This window comes from Grammomys surdaster, unplaced genomic scaffold (genome assembly GCF_004785775.1).
Source record: "Grammomys surdaster isolate TR1022 unplaced genomic scaffold, NIH_TR_1.0 200, whole genome shotgun sequence".
Classification (NCBI taxonomy): domain Eukaryota; kingdom Metazoa; phylum Chordata; class Mammalia; order Rodentia; family Muridae; genus Grammomys; species Grammomys surdaster.
This window is the reverse complement of record NW_021604645.1, coordinates 2117926-2132029: the sequence shown is the minus strand read 5'-3', so window position 1 is coordinate 2132029 and position 14104 is coordinate 2117926. Positions and strand designations below refer to the sequence as shown.

At 38.4% G+C, this 14104-nt stretch overlaps 1 protein-coding gene across 1 annotated transcript; it reads left to right on the top strand.

Moving 5' to 3' along the window:
- Window positions 1–7823: 7823 nt before the first annotated feature.
- LOC114623649 (transcription elongation factor A protein-like 3) lies at window positions 7824–9799 on the top strand. The gene is made up of 3 exons (XM_028770326.1): window positions 7824–8003; window positions 8552–8618; window positions 8934–9799. Exon 3 carries the CDS (start codon window positions 8960–8962, stop codon window positions 9557–9559), a length of 600 nt encoding a protein of 199 aa, XP_028626159.1. The 5' UTR covers window positions 7824–8003; window positions 8552–8618; window positions 8934–8959; the 3' UTR covers window positions 9560–9799.
- The last annotated feature ends 4305 nt before the right edge of the window (window positions 9800–14104 follow it).

Genomic DNA, 14104 nt, shown 5'->3' with positions numbered 1-14104 from the left:
TTGCTTCCTTTCCTGATTTTATGCTTTCCTAACTACTCAGCACAAAGACTCTGGGTGTTCTGCAGTGATTATAGTGGCAATTTTCTGCTATTAGGGTTAGTAAGATCTGGGAGAAAGGGGGACTTCAGTAATCTCTATCTTTTAGTGGACCTACATCTTTGACCTGTGAACTTTAAAAGCATTTCTTTTTATGTAAAATTTTAATGATGACATTTAACATACAGATTGTAACTTTTCACATTAGCATTGCAGTCTTCTATTTTGAAGATGTAAGTTATTTGTTTTGAAATTAGTTAAAAGCATTTCTCTTTATATATTTTCTATTTTTCTGTTTACACAGCATAGGAAGTTTAGAATATGGTAGAGCTGAGTAGTTGCTATCCCAGCACATTTGTTGAACAAGCCTCTTATTCCCCTAGAAAGTACATCTTTTTATATATATAAAGGACAGGACACAGGGAACAAAGCCTTATTGAATTGTGTAGTCAAGTTTATCAGAAAATAGCTTGGAGACCACAGAAATGAATTTCATAACCAACACTGTCTTTTCATCTTCAAAATGAAGCTGAAAATAGTTGCCCTCATCCCTGCCTACCACCACTGCACATACAGTTTGCAGGACAGAGATTCAGATATGAGGAAGGGGTAACAAAGAACTGAAGGTCATGAACTGTTGAGTCAGGCTGAGTTCCCATCCCTAACCCACCACTTACCATCAGCATTTTTAAAAAATATTTGAACCATTGTTATTCTTCAAATGCACTTACTCATTGTTTATAGTGGTGAGGTTTTTTGTTTTGTTTTGTTTTGTTTTAATGTTCTATCACGCTAGCCTCTATTAGTTATATTGGAACTAGAGGCATTCTTTTGGTGAGCCTAAATCCTCTCAAATGAAGTTAAATTGTATCAGAAGGCAGCAGAACAAATGACTCAAGAAAAGCAAAAAAAAAAAAAATCCCAGATAAATAAATAAAATATATTTATTGAGGTATCTCCATGGCTTAAATTTAGTGTTTGTTGTTCTTGTTTTAAGACTAGGCTTTGATATGTAGCAGAGGCTGGCCTTGGATTTGTAATCCTTCTTGCTTCATAAAATACTACATAAGTAGTTTCTAAGGTCTTAAAGGGGGAGGAATAAGGTTTTCACTACTAAGGTGGTGGGAGGGGCAGCATTCATTTTTTAGGGGAGAAAAGTATTTTCTAAATTCAAATGGCAGGGATGTGTGCACAATTTTGTGGATATACTAAACACTATTGAGTTACACATTTTTAAAAGGAATTCAAACCAGGCACCATACCTCATACCTATTATCTTCACATTTCTGAGGAGGCAGGAGGTCACAAGTTTGAAGCCAGCCTTGGCTACATAGCAAAATCCTGTCTCCAAAATAAAAAAAAAAAAATAAAATTTTGAATTTTATATCAATAACGCTGTTTATTTAAAAAAGAAATGAAATACAATTTTGTATAGTGTGATGTCAAGATCAGTTAAAATCACTATTGGTTATAAAATTTATATATAAACTTTTAGAATTCCTAAATTGCATAATAGTATTCTCCTGCATGACAGTTGGATTTCTCCCTTTCAGAATCTTCCCTCCATCCTTTGTTTCTTCGCCTTCAACTTTCCTGTTGCTATTGTCTAAGATCTGTGGCAGAATTTTGGAATGATCTGAATATTCCTAGTTGTGATTGTTAGTTTTGTCAAGTTAACAGTCCAAAATAATCCTCTGAGAAGAGGCTCGGTGAGAAATTGTCTAGATCAGGTTGTCTATGTGCATGTCGACAGAGGACTGGCTTAATTAGGTTTATGGATGTGGGAAGCCTAGCCTAAAAGTAGGCAGCACCATTCCCTGGGTTTGCATCCTAGATTGCACAAGAATAGAAAAAAATAAGCTCAGTAATAAGCGTGTATACATTCATTCTTTCTCTGCTCTTGACTGTGGATGGGACTAATTGCTTCCAGTTCGGTTGCCATGACTTCTCTGCAATAATGGAGTGTAACCTAGAATTGTAAGCCAATAAATCCTTTCTGCTCCAGGTTGCTTCTTGTCAGTATGTTTTTATCATTGCAACAGAAATGAAACTGTATCTCTTGTCTTACTCTCAATTTCAAAAGCAAAGCTTTTTATCCTGGGAATTTTATTCAACGTTCACAATACGCGCTTTGCAAATATATTTTAATAAAACAAAGAAGACTTTTTCTATAAGGGTTTCTGTTGTGCTTCATATTAACATCAATAATTCTATGCACTTTTGTTTATGATTCATAATGATTAAGCATTATATTTTATTATCTTAACATGAATTACAGTAATTGGTTTTGAGATGCTGTGTTACTCTTTCCACTGGAGTATGTTGTTTATGATACAGTATTCTTCTCATATTGGGTCAGGTTATTTTTTATTCAGGATTTTTTCACATATGTTGATTAGTCTGTTTTTCCTTTTCCATAATGATATTGCCAAGTTTTAATATTAAGATTATGGGACAGTAAAGATGGTTCATGAGTTAAGAGCACTGGCTACACTTCTAGAGGACCTAGGCTCAATTCTTAGCACCAAAATGGCAGCTCACAACCATCTGTAACTCCAGTCCCTGTGAATCCTGTGCCCTCTTCTTGCATCCTTGGACCATACACATGTGCAAATAAAATACACATACACATAAAAGTTTTAAAATTAAACCCAGAAATCCCCAAAGCTTATGTTGTATTACTAAAATGACTTACTGAGTATTCCATGTTTTATAATTCTCAGGAAGGCTTTGAATTAGATGGATATTATTTTTCCCATTGAGGTATTTGTGGACGTTGCTAATCAAGTCTTCTGGCTTGGTAATGTTCCTAGTGGAAAATACCTTGGAATATTTTTTTTTAAATATGGACGTTAATTATAAAGAGTAACTAAACTTACTCTTAATGGTGGTGATACATGGGTTTAATTCTAGATATTCTGGAGGCTGAGATAGGAGAATTTCCCAGCCTGGGCAATTTTGTAAGATCCTATCTGGAAATAAAAGTTATAAAAGTCTAGGAGTGTTAGTTCTACAGTAGTGTCAGTCTAGCATGTGAGGGGTTCTGGGTTCCTTAATACCAGGGATAAGAAACTGTAAGACTTTATAATTACTTGTGTTTCAATTATAAGATTCATTTTAGTAAGAACTTATCTTATGAATATCTTTATTTTGAAATTACTGACAAGTTTTTTCTAATAGATTTTTTATCTATAGGAATTAAACAGTACTCTCATTTTTTGTTCCTCACATTATTTGTATATTCTCATTATTTTCACATGCCAGTATGTGTATTGATTCACACACCAGTATGTGTATTGACTGACATGCTAGCGTGAGTATTGATTCACACTCCAGTATGTGTATTGATTGATTTCATTACTATTTCCCACATAGCCAACTTGTAGTTTTGTCAATGTATTTTTTATTTTGTCTTTTCTGTTTAATTAATTTCTGCTATTAGGTTTATGTCTCATAATTTTGATTGATTTATGTTCTGTCTCCATGTTCTGAATTTATCTGCCTGAGTCATTGATTTGGAATATTTTATCTCTTCTAATATGTGCATTTCATGTGGTAAATATAAGTGTGGCTCACTACAGCTCTCAAGGGTTTTTTTAACCCCCAAAATAGTTGACACATAAATATTTTAATTATCTTTTAGTTCAAACATTTTCTAATTTAAATGAGGTTTTAATGAAAATGGTTCCAATAGACTCATGTTTCAATACTTGGTCCCTAGTTGGTGGAATTTTAGGGGACAGATTAGGAAGTGTAGCCTTGTTGGGGGATGTGTGTCACTGGGGGCATGCTTTGAGGTTTCAAATGACTCAGGCAGGCTGATCCAAGTGTATTCTCTGTCTCCTGATTGTGGATCAAGATATGCTCTCAACTGTTCTTGTTGCCGTGCCTTTGTTCTGCCATATGGACTCTGACTCTCTGAAGTTATAAGTACAATTAAAGGCTTTCTTTTATAAGTTGCCTTTTTGTCATGGTTTTTAATCATAGCAACAGAAAAGTACAAAGAAACTAATTTTTATTAGATTATAAATTTATTATTTAAATTTGAAATGCTTCTATAGGTATTTTAGTATTGAATTTTTGTTCATTTGCACAATGGCAATGTTCTATATTATAGTCAATTTGAAACTTCAAATTGCACTTTATGATCAAGAATCTAGTCAATCTTCAAAACTGGTCTATATTCATTTGAGAAGATTGTACAGTGCTTATAGTGTTTTGTATATAATGTATATAGTGTTTTGTATTTACAGATTGTTTTGTTTATTCTACTTTTTACCTCTTTTTCAGTTAACACTAAAAGTAAAAATGCATGTATCCTTGTAGGACTGGCAATTTTTTAAAGTTTGAGAATAGTATTAATAAATGCATAAAATTAAAATACACTTCTTATGTCTGTTTTAAAGTATGCTATTGTTAATATGATGACTATAAAAGCTTTTGCTTTGGTCAGTATTTGTTATTGCTTTTCTCACATATACTTTCAATATTCCTCTTTTGGAGATGTGGTCTCTCTCTATAGCCCTGACTGTCCTGGAACTTACAAAGTAGATCAGAATACTCACAGAGATCTGTCTGCTTCTACTTCCAGAGTGCTGATATTAAAGGTATGCCCAACCATACCTGGCTTTTCTCTTATTTTTAATTTAAATTTTATTTTATGTGTATGGTGTTTTGCCTTCGTGTATGTCTGTGCATCACATGTGTTCATTACCAACAGAAGCCATAGAGTTGGATCTCCTGGGACTGGAGTTACAGATGGTTGGAAGCTACCATGAGGGTGCTGGGGATTCAATCAGGGACTTCTAGAAGAGCAGCCACTGTTCTTAACTGCTGAGCCACCTCTCCTTTCCCTGATCTTCACTTATCTTTATATTTCCATTTTGATTTTATAAAAGAGAAAATATTCATGCTGTGGGTTGAATGTAGGCCTCATCTAGTTAAGCACAGTCTATCACTCAACACCTAAAACTTGTATTTTATACGCTGCATTTAGATGGAGGGTTTTGACTCTAAAATCATTGTCTTTTAATGGCTTCATATAGATACTTTGCTATAATGTGATCACTAATCTTAATAGTATTAAATTAACCATTGTATCAAGTTCCTTTCTGGGTTATATAATCTCTGCTCGTCTTCCTGTTGTTAGTATGTTTGTTTTCACATAAAATCTTCATTCAGCAATTATCATATATAATCTTAACCTACTGAAATCTAGTATTAATTTGTACTTTTACATATTCCCAAGATACTACAAGTGTTTTCCATGCTTTTACTAGCCCCCTCAATTTGTATCTTTGTTAGTGTACATTAAAAAAAAACCAGTAGTGTCACTATTTTATAAATTTGTCTTAGTTTCTTTTCCTGTTGCTTTGATGAAATAAACTGGCAAAAGCAACCTAAGGGAGAAGGGTCTTCTTTTGGTTCACAGTTCCAGGTTGCAGTCTATCACAGCAGGGAAATCATAGTGTCATAGCACCATAAACTTAAGGGAGTTGGTCACATTTTATCCTTAGTTAGGAAGAGAAGGGAATGAATGTGTGCATGCTAATAAGCTCTCTTTATTTAGCCTAAGACTCAGCCACAGAACTAAGCCATACACACACAGTGGGCAGGTCTTCTCATTTCAGCTAACTTGATCAAGAGAAACCTTCACAGGCATTACCCGATTCACATCTCCCAGATGATCCTGGAGTCTGTCAAGACAAAAATATTGTTTTAATTCCTATAGATATTTACCCTTTTAAATTTTGTTCACCCTTCAATCCCTACTCTTCTAAGATATTTTTAATCTGAAAAATGTTTTCTATTATTTCATACCTGCTGCCTGTACACCTTTCCCAGTTTTGTTTTATTTTTATGCCACCTTTGCTTTGAAGTCTATTTTTTGCTGGCTGCCAATTTCCAAGTTTTAATTTTCTTTCAAGACATGAATAATATTCTGTTGTCTTCATATTTCCATTTTTGCTATTGAAAAGCCAAATCAAAACAATCAAACTAGTTTCTTTGAAAGCATAATCTTAGTTTTGGCTACTTTAATTTTGTTCTCCTTGCATTTGGTTCTCCGAAAGTCCATTACATTTGTAACAAGGCTGAAGACCTTAGTAGGGTCTGAGACCTTATCACAACTGACTCCATGATGGAACTATCATTCAGGCCACAAAACTCAGTACATAGACAACACTATCTGCCAAAACTATAAAAAAGGCTTAATCCATCAAAGTCTGTTTTTATGAGAAAGTCTCTTACATGTACTGATGTTGATTTTTAGCTTCTGTCGTTCTGCTTATCACTAACCATTCTTGTTAACTGAGGTGTATAAACCAAAGATATGGTTTTTTGTGTTTAAATGATAATCTTGGGAAAGGTTTGGGGCTATACTGTGACCCCCCAAACAACCAGTGCAGTAGCTAGCCAGCTAATAAAGACTTTTACTGGCTTAAATCCATGTATAGGCAGTCTTTTCTGGTCAGTTCCCCACAACACATTAACATCTACCTATACATAGAAGATCACATTCAAGATCTACAACAGCTGTCTGAAACTGGGTAGTTCCAAGCACTATACTACAATGTTTTTTTTTTTCCTGCATTTTACTAAGTTCCTATATTTTACTAAGCACCTTGCCAGGGTCTGTGGTCATTAGGTTTGTTAGTCTAAGATGCAACGCTAAAGCTATCATGAATTTTACTTTATTTCTTCACAATTTCATGAATAAAAGATGAATTCTTTTTTTAAAAAAAAATGGTGTTAAAGATGGAACTCAAAATCTTGCACATACTAGGCATATTCCCCTATCCCCAAATGATCTTAGATTTTTTTCCTTTAGTTAGTAAGTTACGAACTTTCTGCTTTTCCTTCAAATAAGTACATCATGACTTTTATTTAATGTAAGAGAATTGCATCCATTACAAATTTTAAACCTTGGGATCACTGTTAAGTAAATCAATAATTGCTTAAACACTAGCACTGTGGGTATGATAGCTGAGTTGGCAAATGACTTACTAATATGTAGAGAACTTATACTGTAAGTATAAGCTGGAAATAGATGGAATGGAAAAGCATAAATTTTCATCAAGCAACTATCATGTCACTAAAATTATGAAAAAAAAACCTCTTTGAATATATTTCAAGAGGTATGGGAGAACACGCTCCTATTATGACTGAAAGGAAAGCAAAACAGGGTCTGGTGTTTATAAAAATAGCCTGGAAATTCATATTTGGGAATCATTAGTATTTTGAGGCAAATGAATATCACACAGAAATCGAGAGCCTGGAAACCAAAAGAAACCTAGAACTGAACCCTAGAGAACATTCAATAGCAGCTCAGCTTCCCAGCTAGCACCTCCACCAGCCACTTATATTCAGACAAGCCTGGGTAGATGGGTTGGTTTAGAGTCTTGGTGGTAGCTATACGGCCCTTGAATTCACTGTAGCCAAGGCTTACCTTGAACTCCTGTTTCAACTTTCTGAGTGCTGGGATTACAGGTGTGTACTACTGCGCCCAGACTTGTTTTGAAAGCAGGCTACTGTGGCTCAAGAGCTGAACACTATTGACAAAGTCAAATACCATTTTTGATCGCCTGTCCCACCTGTAACCTGCATGTATGAGAGAGATGTGTGTTTATCAAAGATGCACCAGGTAAAACATCCTGTAGCCTCCCACTCTTCTTCTCAGGCACCTCATGACGTGACACACACCTCCTACCGTGCTCATCTCAGTCCCCTAGGGAGGTGGAGAGTGAGATGGGTCAGGCATGTGGGGGGGCGAGCTCGGGTGACGCGGTGTTCACGTGACCGGCCAGGCGCAGACGTGGGCACCAGCCCCCACGTCCGCTTGCCTGCCCTGCGGTCTGGTCTTGGCACCCGCGCAGAACCAGCTCCCTGAGCTGCCCTAAGCAGCAGACCAGCTGCGAGTGGGCTTCTGCAAGCCGGAGAAGGCATAAGCCTGACCTGGGTATCCTTAGGTTAGTACTGAAATGTTAGCTCTGCCAGCAGAGCAGGGCAGGGGTGGGTAGTAGGGGGTGGCAGCTGGAACCAGCAGCAGCAGGAGGGGAGGGGGAAGGGATACGGGAGATTGGTAAGGAGGGGGCACAGCGGACCGGGCAAGAAGAGGGTGGAAGGAGGACCCCCGCAGCCCTCTCCCTTCCCTCATCCCACTCCTAATCCGTTTTAGAGCAGGCGGGGGTGAGGGGCCCCGCAGTGCGACAGTGAGACATTGACAGATGCGTTCTGAAGTGAACGCACACTCCAGGCTCTGAAGACAAACTGACCCGGACCAAAAGAGGGTGGGGGTGGGGCAGGCTACCTCTAGAGTCCAAGCGGGGAGCGCAGAGTAAAACGGAGTTTGGAGAGCATCCCGATTTGGTGCCCAAGGCCTGAAAAGAAATGGCGGCTTGGGTATGCGGGGGTGGCGGGGTAACGGAGGAAAAGGTTGAGTGATGAGTATGGACTGTAGGACAGTCTCTGTGCATCCACTGACCACGCAGCCACTGCCCCTGTGTCCTGTCTGTAGGTCGCTGCTGTTCCCAGCGCATTGTAACATCTGAAAAGGAGGGTCGACCTGCCCAGGATCCCTGCAGGTCAGTGAATGATGACAAAATGGGGCAGGATTTGGGACCCCACTGCCTGTCCCCTCTCAAGCTATTCCATATAACACACATGCAGAGCTTGCCACCCTGAAGGAGCACCAAGAAGGTGGCAGGACCTGGCATGGCATGTCTGTCTCAGGGTGGAGGAGGGGTGCAAGCCTATGACATACTTGGTGGGTTGGGACAGTCATCTGGGACCCCTCGAACGCACCAAATGCAAAGGCAGATGTTAATGAGCCTGTATTCTGTCAGGTGTCCCAGTCTCTTCGTCTCTTCTTTGCCTCATTTCCCCACTTTTACCCTCAGGACAGGAAAAGGAGGGAAATCTTGACATGGAAGAACTGCGCGGTGAAAACGAAGGCAAACTGGAAAAGGAGGGAAAGCCAGAAGATGAAGTAGAGCCTGAAGATGAAGAAAAGTCAGACGAGGAAGAGAAGCCGGACAAGAAAGCAAAGCCAGCACGCCAGGGCAAGCCAGGGGAGGAGGCAAAGCCAGATGAGCAGGGGCAAGATGAGGGGAAGCCCGAGAAGCAGGGAAAGTCTGACGAGGAGGGCAAGCGCCAAGGGGAGAGCAAGACTGATTCCCAGGCAAAGTCAGCCAGTGAGGCGCGGGCTGCCGAAAAGCGCCCTGCTGAGGATTATGTGCCCCGGAAAGCAAAACGAAAAACAGATAGGGGGACAGATGATTCTCCCAAGAACTCCCAGGAGGACTTACAGGACAGGCATGTAAGCAGTGAGGAGATGATGAGAGAGTGTGCAGATATGACACGGGCTCAGGAAGAGCTGAGGAAGAGGCAGAAAATGGGTGGTTTTCACTGGGTGCCAAGAGATGCACAGGATGCTTTAGTTCCCAGGGGCCAACGGGGAGTCAGGGGGGTGAGGGGAGGTGGAGGCCGGAGCCAGCGGGGCCTACATGATATCCCATACCTTTAATGCCTTTGGCCTTCAATTCTGACCTCTCTGAGGAGAAAGAACACTGCTGGCCCTGCTTTCCCTGGTAGATACTTACCAGGTCTGTGCTTTAACCTTCAGCCGAAACTCTGCTTTAGGTGTCACTGTCCTTACCAGCAGCCTTCTGACCCAACTACAGTTCTCTCTGTCTTTTAGTACAGAATTTTCACCCATGTGCATGTACATTGTAAAATAACAATAAAATGTTTGCAGAACTACATATATGGTATCGGCCTGTTTATATAAAATGTAAATATGTTTGCAGAGTGCTTCCTAGCACAAAGAATACTATGAAAGTGTACATCAAAACTCTAACAATGCTTATCACTACAAGAAAAAACATACAGATGCAATCATCAGGTGGTTGGAGACTTCCTGCCATTCCCCCGCTGGTTATAACCAGATGAGCACACACTGTGGCCTCTTCTCCTGGGTCCTCTAATGCCCTATTGCTCCTTTATATTAATGGATAAAGATTATGATTGTGGTAATAATATTTTTAAAAATAGATAATTATATGACAACCTGGTGAACTATTAAAGAAGTTTAGAATTGCAATGAAGACATTTAAAACTCCTCTTTGTTTGAATGTAAAACCAGCAAAAATTCACATTACTTCTGGAACTCAGTGCTAAAGGTATAAACTTAGCATTTATAATGCATCTTTTGCTGTAAGAGTCAATCTTATCATCTATAAAATGGGGATAATATTTGGCTCCCGGGATTGCACAATAGATTATATGTCATGCTAAGTATGGGCATGTGGAGGGGCAGGACCCTGCAACTTGTCAGCTGAGGAGAGGGCTGAGAATAGTTGCCACCTGTTCCCCAGGAGCAACTGCAGGCAGCTGAGATGAAGGCTCTGTCTGGCTCCTGTTTGGCCTCTAGAGGATTATGCATAAAACCTTCTGCTGTATGTTTTGAGGTATCCTGGATTTCAGATTATGATATTCAAGAGGTAAAGCCTAGACAAGTATTCCAAACACAAGGCAAACAAACAAAACCCTCTGCAGCCAGAAGCCTTTCTGGGCCCAAGCCTTTCTGACAAAGGATACTTAACCTGGTATACTAGTAACATCTTCCCTTTCCTACAAAATCATACAATGCCTTTTTATCTTTTTGGTTAAATGTGATCAAAAATTATGATAAATATTAAAGATTTTTTTTGTGCTCAGCTCACAAATAGCTGAGCCAGCCTTATGCTGTAATTTTTTAAAAGATTGTATTACTTTTTCGAGTAAGGACTTGTGTGTTTCCAAGCTTAGAAAAGTTTTACAGTTTAGATTTCAGGAGACAGCCTTCTGCTAAGCAACTTTTCCAAGACTCAAGGAGAAAGCATTATTTGTCAGTAAAAGCTACTCTGGAGAGGCCGTGAGAGAGAGACCAGACTCATCCCCTCTGTACTAAGAAGGCAACAGCTCAGAGAAGGCATACCACCAACAGCAAAGAGACAGACACAGGGCTCTCACATCAACAATGTTGGTTTCCTTTGAAAACCTGACCAGAAGACTTTTGTCATAGCTGAGTTTAGATTATGCCAGACACTGAAGGAAATGATGACCCCTTAATATAGTACCATTTCCAAACGTAAGACTGGGTTCTGTTATGAATGAGACCTCCTTAAAGAAGCAGTGATGTAGAGAAGTTGGAATGTTGTAGATCTAGAGCCTAATTACCTTATCTTTAGTCACCACCAGGCCTCAGCAGCCATTCCTTGTCAGAAATAACATCCTGTGACTGATAAATAAAAAGGTATTTTGAAATATATTAATTTTTCAGCCCACCATGGAGAGGCAATATTTTATTCTTAAATGGAAATACATGTTTAAAAATACAAGTATTATCCATATTTCTAGCTGGGCGGTGGTGGCACACGCCTTTAATCCCAGCACTTGGTAGGCAGAGGCAGACAGATTTCTGAGTTCGAGGCCAGCCTGGTCTACAGAGTGAGTTCTAGGACAGCCGAGGCTACACAGAGAAACTCTGTCTCGAAAAACAAAAATAAATAAATAAATAAATAAATAAATAAAAATATAAGTATTATCCATATTCCTTAAAGCCTATCTACTAAAAGTGTGCAGTTAAGGGTGAAGCTGTAGCTCTACAGTACCTCAGCACTACAAAAAGAAGTATATAATTCACTATCATGTAGCACGTTCACCAAATTTTCCCCAAACCTCTCATTTTAGAACATCAGCAGCATCCCCCAAAAGAAACTATACATTCACACTCACTATGCATTCCTGTTCTCTACCCCTGATAGCCCTCATCTCCAGTTAATGGCAACCACTAACCTATCCTCTGTCTCTATGGACTTGAATATTATAAATGGAATCATGAAGCATGCAGAGTTTTTGTAACTAGCTTCTTTTACTCGTAATATTTTAAAAGTTTGTCTGTGCTATTAGTATGTGTTGTCATTCATTTCGTTTTTTTCTGGCTAATAATAGCACATTAGTGCATCCGTTGGAATGTATACATTTGATAAATCCATTAACAATTTTATGTATATCTATATTCCTTCCACAGTTAACTACTGTGAACGGAGCAATTCTGAATACTCTTGACAAAGACAGCATGGAGGTGGGGACTCTAAGGAGACTCTGAGCCCATGTGGCAGATGTAGAAGTCTGTCCTTCTAACTCTGAAAGTGGGGAGGTTTACAGCAAAAACCTGCAGGCTAGCTCCCTGATCCCTAGGCTGGAGAGAGAGAAAGGCATGGGGCACTGAAAGTGGAAAACTTTTGGTATAAGCCCACTTTCCAGAATGATGTTGTGGCCCTTAGGACTCACAGACAATGTCTGGGTCAGGTGCTTATCAGCTGTGGGGGTGCTTATCAGCTGCTTCACTGATGTCTGCCCGTCACTGGGCTTCCTTCTTTCACTACATCCTTTGTGCTACATTTTCACACTCCTGTTTTCTTTTTCATTTTAGCACAAAATCTTATTTTACTATGTGAAACCCTTTCTCACCTAATAGAATCTCCTTTTTTTGTTTATTTTAACAGTCTTTACCCAAAAAATGTGCTTAATATCTATAATTTTTTTTGTATTTATTGGGCATACTTTATGGTTTGTTTCTGTCTTATTTTTTGTAAAGTTTAGAAAAAATTTCTTAACAAACTATATATCTAACTATAATCACGAACTAACTCTATATAACTATAGTAATTAAATTTTAGTAAAAAAAAACTGTATCTGAAACAGACAAAATGTTTAACAGTCCTAGAGACATGTCTATTTTCTCTCACCAATTTATTTAAATTAAACTTTTGTTTAACATCTAAATTGTTTTATAACAGGAACTTAGAGATCAACCTTACTACAAAAAACCATCAAATTCTCATTCCAGCCTGAAAGTCAAACAAAGGTGAGTAGAAGTCTGGCACCTCTGCTTTCATCGTGTGCTTGTTTCCTATCTTTGGTGTTACCTGCTTACTCTTCCACTTAGGCATGTTGATCATTTGGGAAGTGTCTGTCTAACTTCTTTCACCCTTCAAAGCTGAAAACAGTGAGTTAAATTGTACTCGATCTGTAGTCACTTTGTGTTTTGAGAACAATGAAGTAACCTTCTCCAAAATCTAGAAACTCAGACAATAATCATGGAGACTGTCCCTTCTTCACTAAGATTACATAATCATGGAAATCTTTTGTGTCTCTCACCATTTCTTCTCATTTCAAAGCTCATGTTAGTACCCTGAAGACACACTTAGGACCACAGTGATCAAATTTCCTCTCTTTGCAGCTCACCATTATTCATCTCTTTAGTTGGATCTGGTGGCCAAGCCTTTTATATTATGAACAAAAAGGAAATTGGACTGATTTAGTGATTTCAATTTATGTAAGCACTCAGGTATAAGCAGTTTTGTATCACATAAACAATTTACATATATAGGCACATATGTGGACAATACGTATAGATAGCCATATGTAAAAATAAATGTAAAACAACAAAGATTTTTGTACCTTTTATGTAGATTAAACATTTTACAGTTTTGGGGGCTGGTGAGATGGCTCACCAGTTAAGAGCACTGACTGCTCTTCCAGAGGTCATGAGTTCAAATTCCAGCAGCCACATGGTGGCTCACAACTATCTGTAATGAGATCTGATGCTCTTTTATGGGGTGTCTGGAGACAGTTATAGTGTACTTACAGATAATAAATAAAAACCTTTAAGAAAAAACATTTTACAGTTTTAAACACCAGGTTATTGATCCTTTTTCTTTCCATAATACAAAGTAATCTGCACTTTATTAACAGAAATAAGGTAGAAAACCTACATCTTTCACATGTAAATAAAGACAAAATGTCAGAAAGAAAACAAAATCCTTCCTTATCATTAAAAAGATAAGTTGCAGGGAGTGAGACACTCTTACAAGATGAAAATTCCAAATTAATAAAAGTTTAGAAACTCTGGCTTGTCTGTATTCTTTAGCAAATTCTTATGTGCCCTGTTACAACTCCCCAAACCCAACAATCACAGTTTTCAGTCCAGGAAGTGCAAATAGTGTCAGGATCTCTCCTCACC